Here is an 18,157-nt window from a genome sequence, read left to right as displayed (position 1 = left end):
ACCAGCACAACACATAACCAAACAACGCAGAATAAACTTTTATGATATTTAACAATTTTTTATCTTATACGATGTTGGGTGAACAAAATGGAATTTTAATATTTTAGATAACTTGTATTTGGAACAAAAAGTTGTATTGTGATTTGGTGAAGGACAAAAATTTATCTCTTGCCTACCAATTGGTCCAGAAACAGGTTTACAATCAAATACAATATAATTGGAGTTGTTTTGTTTAATCCTTTGTATTTTAATAGATCAAAGCACCTCCCGAAGATATGAGTTATACCATCTGATATTATAATTAATTATGCCAACATTATCTGTGTACATTATCCGAATTAGATCAAATGAACCTTGAGACTTTTTTTTTGGACACAAATGAACCTTGAGGTGCTTATTTATCCATATCTGCAATTTATTCCAATTTGATCAACATATATATCGGGGCAGCACAAAACTAAAACCAAAATTCTACCTGTTCATTCTTAAAGGACATGTTGTCGAACTGTAAAATTAGCCTTAATAATCGATTATTCTTTAATCAATTACGTCAATGAATATTATAAATATATAAATTTGAGGATTCTTAATGAATATTGAAGTAATAATCGGTTAGTTTTTTTTAAAAAAAATTATATTACTTCAATAATGTCAAAAATGTCAAATGCAAATGGTATGAAAACATTTTATTTGCCAGAACATGTTTTCTCATATTTAACCACTTTATATAAAGTAGTTTGAAGGATTGTCTGTCCTACTCATTTTAGCAACTTATACAATTAATTAAGAAACTGATATATGAATTATACCATAGGATATTGTATGTGTACAATACAAAAATAAAGTTATATTGGGTTTTTTTTTAAAATTATATTTTTGACCTCCTAACTTTCATAAACTTGTAATTTTATTCTCTTAACTTTTATAATAACATATTTTGCCCTTAACTTCAGCTCATTTTGCAAAAAAAAAATTGGTCCCCACTAATTTTGACCAAGATATGTTGACGTGACATATGAGTAATTGTATAGATATGCATTGATTTGGTCAAAATCAATGGAGAAATCAGCATTTTGCAAAAGGAGCTAAAGTTAGGGGGTCAAAAGTACTATTATAAAAATTAAGCGGTAAAAATTGTAAATTTGTTAAAGTTAAAGGACTAAAAGTACAATTCATCCTAATTTTTTTAATAATATTTCTCTTTATTTTTATGCAATAGAAAGAAACAACAATGAAACAACTACATTAACTTCGGACCGGGGGAAGGAAATCCTCAAAGAATCGGCAAGAAGAAAGGTAGAAAGAGGAGTTGGGCACTGCCTCCAAGAGATCATGTGTCCCTCCAATCTTGCTCCATGTTTAGCTAACCAATCTGCACAACTATTACCTTCTCTCAAAGAATGATGGAAAGACAAGAGTCAAGGATAATTAATGAACCTCTTGATGAGCTCAATAACATGTGCTCAAATATAAGTGCACAAATATAATATTTCTCATTTGTATACAAATATAAGTGCACATCATTTTCTTATTTCAAATTATTATTCAAAGTAGAAAAGTAATCCAACAAACGTGCAAGTCAAAAAGATAGCATATAATTAATACATAAATTATCTCCAAGAATAACTTAAGATTTTGATTAACAAAGTAAAGCTCAGAGATTAAAGTAACATATCATGTCAAAACAAATTCTCCAACCAATGTTGATAAAGAAGACAAGCCAACCAATCATACAAATTGCATGTGAGAAAACAAAGCATATATTTGATATCTAGCTAGTATATAGCTACTTTGCTTTGCATCAACATCTATCTATATCTACATCTACATCTACATATAATATAATTCGATTTTCCTCACACACTCTTCTCTTCATATATAGACACGTATACTAGTTTCAAATATTGCAATGTGCATTTGTCTAGCTAAACAAGTTAATATATGTGACATTGTTTTTGATATTCATATGTCAAAGTATTGATTTCAGGTCATTTATGTCCCCTCTTAATTTATCCTTGGAAATTCCCTCTAGATAGCTTCCATTTTGCTCCTTTTGGCAAAAAGTTTTGGAGCATGAAATGGTTCCCTAGCTTAATGGAAATTCCAATCTTAGTGATTTGGATTCTTAGGATTGTGTTCCTATTTTTCTTAGTGTTAATTTATTATTCCTAGCTACATCCATTGGACAATTAATTTAGATTCCAAAGGGTGAAAGGACCAAAGGTTGTACGTACTTAGCATCACCAACCAAAACTTAAATGATGGCATATGTGCAAAGGTTCTTGACTATAAATCAGCATCACTTATGCTTGATTCTAACCAATTGAATAGACTAGCTAGCAATATATATATATATATATATATATATATATATATATATATATATATATATATATATATATATATATATATATATATATATAAGTGAAGGAATACAAAACAAAAACTAATAAGGACCGACTATAGTGGAACCAGTAATAATGTATTCATACATGAGATTAAGTATAAGTATATATAAAAATAAAAATAAAAGTATAATGTATTCAATTGCTTATCATCAAATTCCTTTAACTAAGTCGGAGATTGTTGCATTTGCAAAAAAAAAAAAAAAAGTTTTTTAAAGTTAAAATCAATTCAATCCATTTAAAATAAAATAAAAAAGTGTTTTTTTTAGTATTTACACAAAATTACGACAAAAAACTAATTAAAGTCAATCCAATCCATTGATATTTTAGATTAATCGATATGTATCTCTTAATATTTACACAAAATTATGACTTATAACTAAATAAACTCTATTTGATCAAATTAAATCTACATAATGTATTGTCAACTTTGCATAACCCTTTTAAGATATAAAACTATAAACTCTTTTTTTTTTTGACAAACAAAAACAACGATATTCATTCATTCAAATGGGTAGATATTACATCAATCAAAATCATTACATATTCAAAATCGCTAAAAACTAAAAATGATGAATCTGCGAACAAGCCCACAACATCCGAGTTAATAGCATAAAACGGCTTTATCTCTAAGCCTACAATTGATATGACGAAATACAAGTGTCCGGAATAGTCATGTCTCCAGATCTACAACGTTGAAGATGCTAAAGTCATTGAATCTGTATTGGATCTGGATCGAAGCAAATCTGCAAATCTGAACAAAACAAACACCGTACAAAGACGGGACTCAAAACAAACACCGTACAAAGACGGGACGTCAAACAACACGGGACAAATAAATCACAAAGATGAAAAACTCAAACAAACTCAAGAATATGTGAAAATCACTTATTTGAGTAAAAACATAATTAAAAAACGATCAAGAGCGGTGATTTAGGATCCTAAATCATCCCTCTCAAATGGATGAACAAGAAGAAGAACAAAGAAAATTAGGCCTTTTTTGCTTTAAAAACTATAAACTCTTTTTAAAATATGTAAAACAAAGTATTCATAGATTATTTTTATTTATTAAAAAATTGGAAAAGATATTTTTTTATTAGTTAATTAAAGGTAGAGACACAACATACAAGGGTCGGAGGTAGAACCCGGAATTCTTCATTTGTTTACCTTAATTAAAATGTGAAATTAATTCTAGAATCCGAACTAGGGAATGGTTGTTAGTCATAGTCTTGATCTTTGATCGGTGACCTTTTTTTATTGGTTCGGCGTTGCCACTTATCCGAAGAATCAATTTTCTTTCTCTCGTCTATAAATATTTCATTTCATTCTCATCCTTGTTCTTTGATGATGAGGTGTGAGAAAAATATATTGATCTGGCGCGTTGCCACTTATCTGTGGTTGATTAGTCATAAAGTTTGACTTAATTTTGCTTTATGTTGTAATAAATATATTTAGTTGTAATTTTGTTTTCCAATATATTTTTAGTTCCCATAAAACATTAATTGGTTCGAATTCTAGAATTCAAAACCTTCCATTTCATATTCTAAAACTTGAAAACTCATGAGTCATAAAACACGCTTTGAGTTTTAAAATCTGAACAGAATATTTTGAATTTTTTAGCGAGACGCGAAAAGCTTAACAAAAGAAAAAAAAACCAAACCAAAAGGACTCGGATCAAATGACTTTCCTGATCCAATTCAATCCACGAGTACCCTAATCTAGATTCTCAAGAAAATTGTCTAATAACTCTTAACTCACACCAGCATAACAACATCTACCATATTTGTGCCAAACAACATTTCGTTTACTCTATCAAATGTTACAATACCAGTAAACAAATCCAGGAAGACAGCATTCACAAAATGGAATCTCAATCATTCCTTTCCACTTCGTCAGATATTTATGTTGGTGAAGCCAACAGCGTGAGATATTATTGTTTGAATCATCTGCACATAACTATAGAAATTAATTCCTCAAGCTAGGGCTAGCCTCGACAATTTGGAGGTACAGCACCAAATATTAAAAATGAAACATTCAATAAAAAATGCAAAAAAAAAACCTCAAAGAATAATATTCATTTAAACTACTATATTCTTGACTAACTTATAACTAACTTAGAAACAAAATGTTATATAAAATACTATATTCTTGACCAAAAAAAAATTACTATATTATAATCAATAACAACAAAATATATTTTAGCTACCTAAAAAAAGCATTCCTTCTAACATTGGAACGGAGAAGGAAGATACACACATTTTTGGTTGTGTTTAAAACATGACAACATTTATTTTGTTTATTTTATTTTTCTGAAAAAAAGAATCTAGCCACTTTAGATTAGGCGGAAAAAATAGATTAAAAAAATATACGAACTTCTTATTTTATTTTTTTTAATCATCCTTTTTTAAAAAAACACATGCTTACCATATGAAAATATTTTTTAGGCTCAAAAAATAGAGGTCCGACACCTTAGGGTACTTTGCACCCCTCAAAGCCGCCCCAGTCTCGAGCATTGTGGGAGCCAAACGGGCGGCAAATTCAAGTTAGGATTATCTGCATTTTATCTCACCATTAATATAGTTTTGAAGAATTTTAGAATGAATATTAAATAATCGGACCCACTAAATGCCACATTATTGTATTTATATTTCCAAAACTTTTTTTTTGACACATTATATTTCCAAAACTTTAGTAATTTTAAAAATTGAGAGGATCCTTACTCTGCAAATTCTCCTTAAGAGTTTTAACGTTGTTTGTTTTATGTATAAGTTAGAGATCGAACTTAGGACCATGGTGAAGTTATCAGAGCTCACGCCATCTCATCTAAACGCTTTTGAGAATTATTGTTTGAATTTTAATAAATAATGTAAATCGTAAAACTAACTAAAGTTGCATGCTAGCATTAAATAGCCTTGAAGATTAATATTTTTTTGCTATTAATTAATCTTCCAATTTTCCCGGGAAGGTGTCTGATAATTTAAAAATTGATTGTGAGGTAAGTAAAGTTTGCAATTAAAATCAAATTCTTTCAAACGATTCGTCCTAATGAAATTCATTAACCACTTGAGTCAAATCATTTAATTAATCAATCAAGGGAACCCCAATCACTTGAAAGATTAGTATGTGATTAATCAATCTAGGGAATTTTTAGAATTAGACAAACCATTGAGTTCCATTCTTTTTCTTAGATAAAAACTTTTCAGTGATAGAGAAAGTTAGTGATCCTCACAATCTATGTTAAAATTAATACGTAGAGTCTAATCAATACGTAGATATATTAATTAATACGTTTTCTACAAGTAATTCAAAGTCTTGGTACATATACTCTTTTGTGTGTATCTAATACAGCTTTTAAATCAAGCTGTGATTTTGGCACAGGATATTAAGCACACAGAATATGTATAAGCAAAGTAGCAAGGTGTTTGGAATTATTGGATTTCTCATACTTCAAATTAAATTCTTACTGATTTTAAGGAATTTTAAGATAAAGGATGTGTTTTAAGATAAAGGATGTGTTTTAACATTACAGGATAAAGGGTATCTATATCTTAATTATATTCTTTCAAATTAATTTTTTGCTGTTATTATTCAACTAACAATAGATTTTTTATGAATTGTCAACAAAAAAAAATTGTATGAAGAAATGGTTTTTTTTCTTTTTTTTTTTTTTTTTTTTGGACGGGATCTGAAGAAGTGGTTGTTAAAATAATACAGGTAGGCATTGATATTTGTATCTAATTGTTTTCCATTAAAAATCATCATAAAATAGGTATTTGTAGATATTTTTACACGAGAATTCGGATGAGATGGTAAAAAATATCTTTCGATTTAACTAAAGGTTCTGGATTATTTGACATCCCTTGAATTTTCTGGTGCGCCTGCTAAAATTACCAAAAACACTATCGATTACTTAAGTAGCGGACATTGTAAAATATTGAAAATTTTATATTGTGTTGTTATTTTTAAAATTTTTTTCATTTTTATAACATCCGAGAAAAGTACAAGGGCGCCAAAAGAAACTCTCTTGTAAAAAAGTTTAAACAAGGTTGAAATCTCTCAGTTGGATGTAATATCAAACAGGCCCATAAATTATGACTCAAATGTTCAAATAATTATATATTTATTTAAATTTTTTGTGATAAACATTCATTTCAAACTAAGAATTTGTTAGGGCAGGTATAATCCGTTTAGTACACATCAAAGCTTACACCAATTTATTGAATCGTTAGTTTTTCTGCGCAAAAAATCATATATAAAAAGTCTTGCATGTGATTTACTCAAAAAGTTATTGATCTTTTAACAAAAAATTCATGTAGCAATGGCCAATAAATTACATTATCTCACTAGTCAGTAATCAGATTACAAACTATCTGAGGGACAATACAGACTTCAGATTTTCATGAAATGCAAATATTACAACATGTCCTTTAGTAATGTTGCTGCAGAAAGCCTCGAGTATATTTGCAAGGAACCCGACTTAAGAATCAAATTAACTGAAACTTAAGAATCAAACTAACCAAAACTTTCATTCACTTTTCCAACCAATGAAACTAGAGACAAACACTAATAGCAGGTAGCAACTGTCCCACCAGCAGCATGACTATGGAGCACAACTTGCGGCAGGTATATCTTCACCAGGTTGGCCGAATATTCTAAGATTCCGGTCCATTGATGCAACTGCTAAGTATTTTGAATCTGGGCCAAATTTTACACATGTGGATTTCCCTGGAAATAAATGGTTCAAGTTGAATCTTAATAACTGTATAAACATGAAATCAAAGTGTGCAGTGGAGAAATAATAAAAGATTAGAATAGGGAAAAAATTAAGACAGCACCTGTTCCAGATAAATCGGGAAAAGTTTTGATCAAGTTCCATTCAGATTTCACATTTGCAACTTGGTATATCCTGCATAAAGTAACAGGTACGATAAATTAGTTCAAGATAAGACTAATGAAGTAGATAAACCAAAGCAACATAATACTACAGTTACATTTTGAAACCATGACCAATCTAATGGGTATCTGGGTAAACATTAACTCCATAAATTTTTTTTTAACAAGCCATTAACTCCATAAATTATTATCATATATATGAGCAAAGAGGCATAGGATTAGTGCTACTAGATGTCCTCTGATGTCTACTAGTCACTATGATGTCTTATGCTGCTCTTAATTTACCTAAAAATATACAATTATCATACAAGAGTTTACAGTTTATTTCAACAATAATAATAAAAAACATTGTAACCTTCACCTAAGCTATGCAAAAACTATTTCTATACACTATCTTGTTGCCGTTAAACCCGTGAAAATAAACTGAAAATGAAAACAGCTTATAGAATATCACAATACAAGTACTTGAAAACTATTTTTATGTTCTAAGATAATCTTTATGCTTTTCCAATGCTAGACATTATTCCTCACCTTACATCCGAGCCTCCAACTGCAAGGTAGGATCCACTGTGGTCAAACTCCACTGCAAGATACAGAGCATTAGATGAAGACCTAATGAAATAGGTACAAATTTTTTACCATATATACAGTAGGGCCGTTGAAAAAAAGTGAAATCAATACCAGAGTTTGTTGGAGTTTCTTTGTCATATGGGGCAAAATTCCGGAAGTTTTTCAACTTGCGTAGATCCCAAAGCTTTACACCGTCATGAGCTGCAGTCTATCAAATTTAAGAGTACAATAAGAATACCATATTAATGATCATCCTGCTTATACTAGTTACATTTTCTCACGTACCGCAAGGTAGTAACCATTCTCAGAAAAGGATATTGCAGTCACATGCCCCTGGTGTCCATCAAATTTAGCAACATTTGCCTGCAACCAATATAATTTTGGAGTAAAATTAATATTGAAATTAAATAATAAATACAGCAAAAGTATGAGAATAATTGCTATGCATCTAGTATAAAACTTTTTCACATGCATCCAATTATATCACACAATAGTGTCACTTTTACAGGTTCATTCATAAAATATCTCCACAAATAGGCACATTTAAAATAGTTTTACATTGTCTGTGTATACAAATTTAAATCCAAAATATATTGTCTACCTGACTTTTAACATCCCAGATCTTAACAAGAGAATCTGTAGTGCCAGTTCCAAGAATAAGACCATCAGGATGAAAAGCTGCAGATGTATAGCCTTCGGAAGAGTCCGAAACCTATAAATGTCAAATCATTAATTGTCAATTCAGCACTTAGGTAGGAAATAATGCAGTAAAGGGTAAAACCTGTTATGAAATTAAAAAAATGCCCCACATTCTTTAGACACCTCTAAAAAACTATTTCACAAAACCCTTATGCATCAATATTGATTAAAAAAAATATAGAAGACAAAAATGCTATTTAAAAAAAGGTTCATTAGCATGAGCTTTTTTTCCTTTTATTGCCAGTAAGAATACAGAAATAAAATAAATCAGACCTGGGTCAGACAAGTCCCTGAAGACAGTTCATAAAAGCACCAAGTGCCATCAAGTGATGCAGTCACAAAGTAATTATTGGTGGCATGGACAGTGACAGCTTGCACCTGAAAAATTGGAAAGGAAAATTATTCTTGCATCACAACAGAGTGCAAGTATATGAGAGAAGCATAACTGAAGGGAATAAGGATTCATAAATGCATAGATTTGAAAGAAGTTCCCCCCTCATAGTTAAGAATAGCAATCATAAAGGCATTTATAACAGAAGCTTCGCTGTTTATGAAATCCAGACTCATGGGTTGAAGATAAAGATAAATTTTTTTGTACCTCGAATTTAAAAAACTTTAGCATGACTACTAAATTTCAAACTAGAGAACACCAAGTTATAGTGATGTGAAGGTACTCATATGAAACTATGACTAAAGAGGACGTGCATCAGTCATAAAAGTGATTGACCAGCAATATTTAATATATTAAAAAAAACAGTAGATGAAATATAATCTGATGTTGAAAAGAAATATCAATATACAAAAACCTAGCAGTCAAGAGTTTCTGGGTTTCTTTCAGAGCATGTAAACAATGATATAGCTGCTTTTTGCATGAACTATTCAAATTCTGATTCAGGATTGAGGATTTCTTAACGGGTACAGAATGGCGTGCATTTGTTGTGTGCGGGTGACTGTGTACACAATTATTTGACCAGGGTGGAGAGGATGTTGCTAATAAAAGTACTTTAAGTGAGATTCTAACTAATTGAAGTTCAATGTGCATACATTCTTTTGTACAAAAAACAGGACACATAATTAAGTGCATGTTTGTTTTGCTATAAATCTGTTAATTAAGAGCTGTTTGTGAGAATGCTGGCTTTACAACAAGGACTTCCCAGGCCAAGACATTACACCTTTTTGTCATGGTAAATATGGTAAGTGATCTAATTGGCATAACCTATGAGAAATAGATTTGGCCACAATTCACTGATCTAATTGGCCACAAATTCTCATCTCTACAAATTTATTTTCTTCTTATCTCTTTGCCACCCAAGATTCAATTTTACACCGGACGAATGCACAAACAAGTAATGTGTAAGCACAACATAGGTCTGCCTTGATTTCACTAAACAAATATATGAAAGAAAAATCTATCTGCTCATTTTTGCAGAAGAGTATAATAACCTAGAGCAAATTAACGAATGTAAAAACGCAAACAAGAAACAACAAAAAATTAGGGACAGCAATAGGGTTAGATTTACTTACCTCAGCCGAATGATCTTTCAAGGTCTGTCTGCAGGTATAGCGACCATCATCTGACCCTTGCCACAAACGAACTGTCTGCAATAGAAAATAAAAAAATACACAAATTATTGACCACTGGGGAATGGAAAAATAGCCAAAAACATGCTAATTAAGATAAAGAGTTAATTGCGTTGAATTTTCTTGATGACAAAAAAAATCAACTTGTTCCTTAAACCACCCTCCATAGGAGCTTATTTTGTGGCAATAGTAGTGTTATTGGAAAACAAATCCAAATTAATTGAAGGTTATTTTAGGACTAGACTAGACAAATATCTTTAATTGAATGTCATGTTTGGAATGTTATTCATCTCAAATTATGTCACTTTAGAATATCAAGATAGTATTTATATTAAGAAACCTTCATTTATTTAAATAGCCCATCCAACTTACTAGACTGTTGCTACATCATTTTACACTTTCACAATGGTTTTTTTTTTTTGAACAAGCCAAAATACACTTTCACAATGGTATTTCAGTCATAACACACTATTCTAGTATAGAAATCAACATAATTAATCATTTTTCTTTAAGTGTCCATTACTGGCTACTAGCTGAGCTGATAACTACAGACGAGGATGATTTATCTCAAAAAGGCTTTGACAAGCTCAACAGAAACAATAGTGCAAGACCATTTTAATAAAATTGGCTAGTTACCACCACAACTATCAGTCTTAGCACTTACAGCACAAAACCATGTCTTTTCAGTGTAACTCAAAGTCACTATTTTAAGATGGGCAAGTGAGAGTGACACTCAAAAGACACAACCATTATGGGTACAAAATGCGGATGTAAATCGCAAGAAACTGATAAACATCAGACGCGGATGATGTATCTCAAAAAGGCTTTGACAAGCTCAACAGAAACAATAGTGCAAGACCATTAATAAAATTGGCTAGTTACCACCACAACTATTGGTCTTTGCACTTACAGCACAAAACTACGTCTTTTCGGTGTAACTCAAATTCACTATTTTAAGATGGGCAAGTGAGAGTGACACTCAAAAGACACAACCATTATGGGTACAAAATGCAGATGTAAATCGCAAGAATCTGACAAACATCACATATGAATTTCGGGTTCAAGTTCACATAAATTTACAGGTTTGGATTAAGTGCATCATGCAAAACACGATTGGTTATGCGGCCGGAGAAAACAAGGAATGTTAGAATACATGGATTGATATGTGTGTCATGCTCTAAACTGTCTGCTCTTAGCTGAAAGAGGATGATGAGATAAAATAGTCCCATCTTCCAATCTGTGAAACCATACTACTTTATAATTAGATAGGTATAGCACTTTACCTTATCTGCTGAACCAGTAATGATAGATTCGCCCTGACCTACAAACTTCACGCTGGTTACCTAACAAAAGCATCAATGGTCAGCTAATAGATTTTGAAGAAAATACAAACCCATCAATTCTAACTAAAATAAGACCTTTTTAGAGTGACCGCTGAGTGTAGCTAATACTTGCCCTGATGGACGGTCAAAAATAACAGCATTTGTATCAACATTTCCAGTTGCAATCAAGTCCTGTCCAACAAGGAATGAGTTAATCATCAGTCAATTCCCATTAGTTTTCTAATTAAACAATATTTCGGTTTTGAATATATCTAGATCCAACTTACAGAGATTAAATGCAATACCTTAGAATAAAGGATATCAAGAGATATAATGCCTTGTCTGTTTGTTTTGTTTAAGGGATGACTAGATATCTGGGTATATGTCTCTATAGCATCAATAGGGGCCAAAGTCGCAGAAATCTGAAATAAACCATAGAACATGCCACAAACAAGTAAAATGCAAATGCCACTAATATATATTAATAAATAATTTCAAATTTTTCAAAGGCTAAAAAAAAACCAAGATCATAAAAAAATCAGATGGTACAAAAATTGAAGCACTTCTATATTATAATGAAGGATACCTGTCGCTTTTTCCTCTGCTGTGAAAGAGCAACATTACAGTTTGTTAGCTCAGTAATTATGCTAGAAGAAATTCCAGGATGTAATTTCTTCGCATTAGGTGCTAGCTCCTCATCATCAGCAGCTAAAATGTAAAAGAGACGATTCAGATGCGCAAAGTGCAAGATTTAACAGCAAATAGGGGAAACTCGTCAAAAATAAGGTGTCAAATCTTAGTTTTTGAACTCTTTCAACTATAATGGGTACAAGGTTTTTTATTGAAATTTACTTCAACCAAAATTTATAAAATGCTTTGCAATAACGAAAAACAATGAAATCAACAAGATGATGAGATGTAAAACCTCTTTTCCCATTGCTATGAACAGGAGCATTTGCAGTCGCATCATTTGGTGTAGAAATCGGGAACTGCCTTTCTGCCTGTGCAAGTATAGACCTAGCTTCGTCTCGTTCCTTTTTAAGTCTTGCAATCACACGGCAAGCAGCATCATGCTACACATTAAAACTAAAATCAACAACTCCGGCAAAGGAAATATGGCAAAAGGAACAGGTTGTGAAAATTTGAGACCAATATCAGACAAAGAATCTTATCAAGAAATCATATGAAGGACTGAACAGTTGAAGCGAAAATAACTAAAGCAGATATTATCTGACAGCTCGATTCACTTGTGTGTGTTTTTTACTAAACATCATAATTACAAAATATAGGGTACTCTTCAGCAGGGTATAGGTTTGTGGTATGCAGTACGTTACAAGTTAAATAACCGGCATGTGGGGGTTTACCTAGTTAATACTTTAACATGGTTCCGGTATGTGTTACAATATCAAAAGGCACAATATAGTCATAAAAAATTTAAATTATAAAATTAAAAAATATGTAATATATTCATTTTAATTTTATAATAATTTCGTATAAAACTATAACATGAAGATACCGCTCACATGAACACAAATCCCAGTACACAATTTATAGGGAGTGAATGAATTTGGTAACTATGTTAAAAATCACATTTTTCTCATTTTTCATTAGTAAAAGAAATTAGAACAATTAAAATTTGATTTTGTCAAGAAGTTCTATGAGATGCTAAAAGTTTACACCTTTTATATATAAAACTAGGAGCTTCAATGGAATCTCACAACAAATAAAATGTTATAGGAAATATTAATATAACCTAGCTTTAGGCTGTAAACATCCACAATTCTACAATTTGGCAGAACTGTTACTCTTACCTGATATAGAGCATGACTTAACTCTTGCCTTGCTGTATGCAATTGCTGCTCCAATGCAAAATTAGATAGCATCAACCCATCCCATTCCTATAAATGAGAAAAAAGAGTTCTTTGTAATGAGTAGAGAGATTACAGATTTCTAAGCATTTCATCTCATTATTTATCAGGAAAACTTATCAACAGAAACCACTATTAAACTCCTGGAACAATTAAGTGAAGCTTAAAAAATAAATTTTAAGATTTTCTACAGTAAACAGTCTCAAAAAAAGTTGCCATACATAAATATTGCAATGCTTCATAGCCTAAATACTATACATACATTTTGGAACATCCCGATCATGCCAGGAATGCTAGCTGCCTGCACTGGTCTAGGCTTCACAATCTGCATGATAAATTGTCCAGATTAAATTAGCAAACTGCAAGTAAACATTGGAAAATAAAAGAACCGCAGAAAACATGACCGGCTTAGTCCCCTTATAAACTGCAATATAGAAAGCATACAACTAATACCATTACCAACATACCTTGCCTGTTTTGATTGGTACAATGTCATCCAAAGTAAGTGGTTCTCCAGTAACTGGACACTTCCCATAATCCTACTCAATTTTTTCAACAAAATTGAATATGAAGTATAAAAATCAGATTAGTAATAACATATGACAAGCCTGAAATACATCATCATGAAAAAATAATTGCATCAAAAGTGGCTGAAACACCTTGCATAACAAGAACATTTACAGAAATATAAAAATAAAAACCACTACAAACATGCTACACGATTCACTGGGTATAAAACCACCCCAATTTTTTTATTCCCCAATAGATAAGACATAAACAACAAATAGAAAACAAAAAACAAAGTAATAGCTACAAATGCTTCCAAATCTACCAAAACATAATACATATATTAGAACTAATACAAATTCAAATCACATTTAGGCGGTTCGGCACTCCTACCCTTTTAACTTTCAAATCTCCTATCTCCTAATAACAATACAAAAATCGGCATCCAAAATGAAAGATTAGTTGTCTCCTATGAAGCACAAGCACTCCTATGTCCCGGTGTCGAACACTCATCAGTGTCCAAGACCGAAACGACACCGACAAATTATTTTATTGAATTGTCATTTCTCAAATTATTATAGGTGTCAGCTCAACGTGTCATGTCTAGTGTCTATGCTTCATAGGTTGTCTCAGCTCAAATAAAATATAATCTAAAATTCCAGTCATGGGTTGTATAACTAAAACCCATTTCAAATTTTGATTTGCCACTACTAATTTCCAATACTAAAAACTTTAAACAACTTAAAAAGACCAAATATTTTCCACCCAAAAATCCAATTTTCTCAAATTACACCTCTACTCTACACTATTGTTCACAAATTGAATTACAAAAGCTAAACATACAAAGAGAAAGAACCATTACCGCAATATGTCTCTCGATTAACCTCTTCTCAAAGAGAAGACCGGAGCCTTTTGACACCACAGGCTCTTCCGGAACCTCACCGGAAACTGCAAAAAAACAAATCACAGATCAATAAAGTTGAAATTCGAAATCAAAATAGATAAGAACTGTAAAAAGCGAATCAATCATGAAGTAATGAAACAGAGGAAGAAGAAATTAACTGGAGCAGTTCATGGTGCAGTGGAGAATTGAAAATTAGGGTTTTGGGTTTTGGAGAAGTGAAAGGGAAGTGAGATGGTGCAGAGAAAAAAAACGAAGGCGAAGAAAAAACAAAATAAAAACCGGGACAAGGGTTCAGATTTGGTAGTTCTTTTATAATGGAAAAAGCCCGGCCCAATTACCCGGTCCAGCGATCCACCTATTTCGTTTTTCGGTCGGATCTAATCATCTTTAAAATCCTCTTATAAAAATCATCTTTTGATTTGACTTAAAACTTCATGTAAAACTCAAAAATCAATCTAGAAATTTCAAAAAAAAATCTATGTTTAGTAAGTGATGTAGGAGGATTTCTTCTGTATTTTATTATTTTAGTTAGATTTAGTTTTATTATATTTTAGGTTGATTCCTTATTTTTATATTTCACCTAGGTTAGTTATTTTTATATTTTAGGTAGATTTGTAATTTTTATTAAGCTAGGTTTGTTATTTTTATTTTTACAATCTTTAGGAGATTTGTTAATTTTATTTGTCACTCCTATTTAAGCTAAACTAGTATAACTTACCCGTGCTATCGCCCGGGTTAATGTTCTATGAAAAATATAGATTATTTTTTTCACACATGAAAAATATGGATTATTAAAATTTTAATATTGTGATTTTTTTAATTATTTGTAAAATTAATTTTATATGTAATGTAATAGTTTATTTAAATATGATAAAATATCCAAATTTTAGAGATTTTAAGGAGAAATGGCATAATGGAGAGTGATACTCCACTCCCCGTTCCAAACTCACATGTTCATCTATTTGTTCTTTTATTTTCATAAAAAAAGGTCATTATGCAAAAACTAATCTAACGGTTAATATACTTGTTCTTAATCGTCATCTCTCTCCTTTAGACATTTGTTTTCTTCATGAGTATTTTATCTCATGTCCCCGTGTGAAAAAATTTCACATTTGAGAAGCAAAATGGACCGATTTTAATATTATTTATTTAAAAGTAATGAACAGTAGAATTGTTTGTCATAAATATTTTTTTAATTGAATTTGAAGACCATAAAAATTATTATATCCAGCTGACAATTATACCTAATTAGTATATGCAGTTGGCAATCTTCCATTCTTAAAAAAAAATTTAAAAACAATTGCTTTGGTACAAAAATAATTTTTTTTTGACGAAATTGGTACAAAAATAATTATTAGAGTAAATTTATGATTTTCAGTCAACAAAAATAATGACTATATAATTGCTTGATATATATAGCACTTCAAAAACAATTCCTTTTGTAATAATGCAAAAAAAAAAAATGAAAAATCATATAAAGCATTTAATTCATTTATGGCCAAAAATATGGGAGAAAAATGCATTTGGGAACACCATGTGTACAAAATCCTTCTATCAAACCCTCCCAAATAATATAATAATAATAATAATAATAATAATAATAATAATAATAATAATAATGATAATAATAATAATAATAGATAGATAATAGATAATGGGGAATGATTTGAATTTATTTTTTGGTAACAAATGATTTGAAATTTTGAATTCACATTAATTGAGAGATCGTGTATTAATGATTTTGAATTACTACTTGATTTGATTTAGTTGAAATCATTTGATTGATTTGTGGAATTGAATTTTTTTTAATGTTTATTTATTTTACGGTGAAAGCAACCTGTATGCATGTATTAATAATAATAATATGTTAACATTATTTCTTTAAAAAATATATATTTGAAGTTTATATTGACGGTAGTTATTTTTTTTATTTTATTTTGTGTATTTCAAGTGTGCTTAATAATATGAAATAAGTTTTTTTTCTAAAAAAATAAAATGGATTGGTAAAATAAATAAATAATAAGAATTCATAATGATTGTAAAGAGAATTGGTAATGTTGTTAAAAAAAATTAAAACGTATTCGATTGTTTCATTTTGAATGATTATTTGTAAATTAGCATTAAATTTTGATTCAGAAAAACACTAAAGAAAAAATATTCCTTATATGAGTACCGCACATAAATTCTATTAAAGATGCTCTCTAAATTGCCATATAGAAAATATGTTCTCAATTGTTGCCACATAGATTATGATGAATGAGAGGATGCCACATTGGATTAATAAAAATTAAAATTCATAAGAAAGTGACACGCAGATTTGTTTCATTGAGAAAAAACTCTTAAACATATAAATAATAGATAGATTCACAAAAATAAAGATCTCCTTTTTTTAAAAAAAAGAAGTATAAAATAAAAATTGCAATAGAAAAATATACAATAATGATGAACTTAATACTATTGAAAAAATACATCATTTGATTAATTTGTTAATAGATTCATCAAGTAAATACATCATTGATATTCCAACTTGTATCCAAGACATCATTGATATTGATAAAGTGCTATAAGCAAGATTTTATAAAAAAAATAAAACTACAATTGTTAAAACAGACTCCGAGCTCTCAATTCAATCCATTTTGTGAGAATGTGATGCATTTCGTCTTGCCTCTCAATTATTTCTCTGTCACGAAAATAAATAGGATTAATAAATAAAAAGATGACCAAAAGAAAATAATCTAAAAGGTAAAACAAACATTATATTAAAAATATAAGAAATATCGAACAAAGAAGAAAAAATAAAGAAATTTAAAAAGGTGACAGTATACAGAAAAAATAGTGATTATCGAGAGAGATGAATAAGAGATAATGAAGATTGAAAAATTGTGAGTTGTAGAGTTCAGACAAATGTTATATATATAGTAAAAAAAATGGACAAATGAGTAATTTTGTCTTTAATATGAAATTAAATTCATTAAAGTCAAATATATTGATTCCATTTTTAATTTTAAAAATATATTAGTAAATTAGTAATTAGTAAATTAGTAAATAAGACATATTTCATTATACTATAAATAAATTAAATAAATTAATGCACATGAATATAACACACATATTCCAATTTTTTTAAATAATATTAAAATATTAATTATATTATGTGACTCTATATAATTATAAAATTATGAAAATATATAATTTTTTTTTTACCGTAATACAATATATATATATATATGTGACCTTAATATTTTGATACACGACCATTTAGAAAAAAATTTGTGAGAGAATAATTTGGAGACCATAAAGATTTAATATTTTTTTAATTGAATTTGAAGACCATAAAAATTATTATATCCAGCTGACAATTATACCTAATTATTATATGCAGTTGACAATCTTCCTTTCATAAAAAAA

At 29.9% G+C, this 18,157-nt stretch overlaps 1 protein-coding gene across 1 annotated transcript; it reads right to left on the bottom strand.

The window, feature by feature from the left end:
- Nucleotides 1-6,718: 6,718 nt before the first annotated feature.
- LOC123909178 (pre-mRNA-processing factor 19 homolog 2) lies at nucleotides 6,719-15,053 on the bottom strand. Its single transcript, XM_045959959.1, has 18 exons — nucleotides 14,908-15,053; nucleotides 14,708-14,793; nucleotides 13,806-13,877; nucleotides 13,601-13,663; nucleotides 13,282-13,368; nucleotides 12,396-12,543; nucleotides 12,057-12,178; nucleotides 11,776-11,892; nucleotides 11,567-11,662; nucleotides 11,432-11,491; nucleotides 10,092-10,166; nucleotides 8,841-8,945; nucleotides 8,470-8,580; nucleotides 8,154-8,231; nucleotides 7,980-8,076; nucleotides 7,830-7,881; nucleotides 7,241-7,311; nucleotides 6,719-7,130 (listed from the first exon to the last, which is right to left on the bottom strand). Exons 1-18 carry the CDS (start codon nucleotides 14,918-14,920, stop codon nucleotides 7,006-7,008), a joined length of 1,578 nt encoding a protein of 525 aa, XP_045815915.1. The 5' UTR covers nucleotides 14,921-15,053; the 3' UTR covers nucleotides 6,719-7,005.
- Between the last annotated feature and the right edge of the window lie 3,104 nt (nucleotides 15,054-18,157).

This window comes from Trifolium pratense, linkage group LG1, assembly GCF_020283565.1.
Source record: "Trifolium pratense cultivar HEN17-A07 linkage group LG1, ARS_RC_1.1, whole genome shotgun sequence".
In the NCBI taxonomy this organism is placed as follows: domain Eukaryota; kingdom Viridiplantae; phylum Streptophyta; class Magnoliopsida; order Fabales; family Fabaceae; genus Trifolium; species Trifolium pratense.
Note: the sequence above shows the minus strand (reverse complement) of the source record. Positions and strands in the feature narration are given on the sequence as shown.

Bases quoted from the DNA above. Each gene is read 5' to 3' on its own strand.
- LOC123909178 (XM_045959959.1), bottom strand. The intron at 13,369-13,600 runs GTATGTATAGTA...TCTCATTTATAG, and splicing joins TGATCGGGATGTTCCAAAAT to GAATGGGATGGGTTGATGCT. The intron at 11,663-11,775 runs GTATTGCATTTA...CTTGTTGGACAG, and splicing joins TTGATATCCTTTATTCTAAG to GACTTGATTGCAACTGGAAA.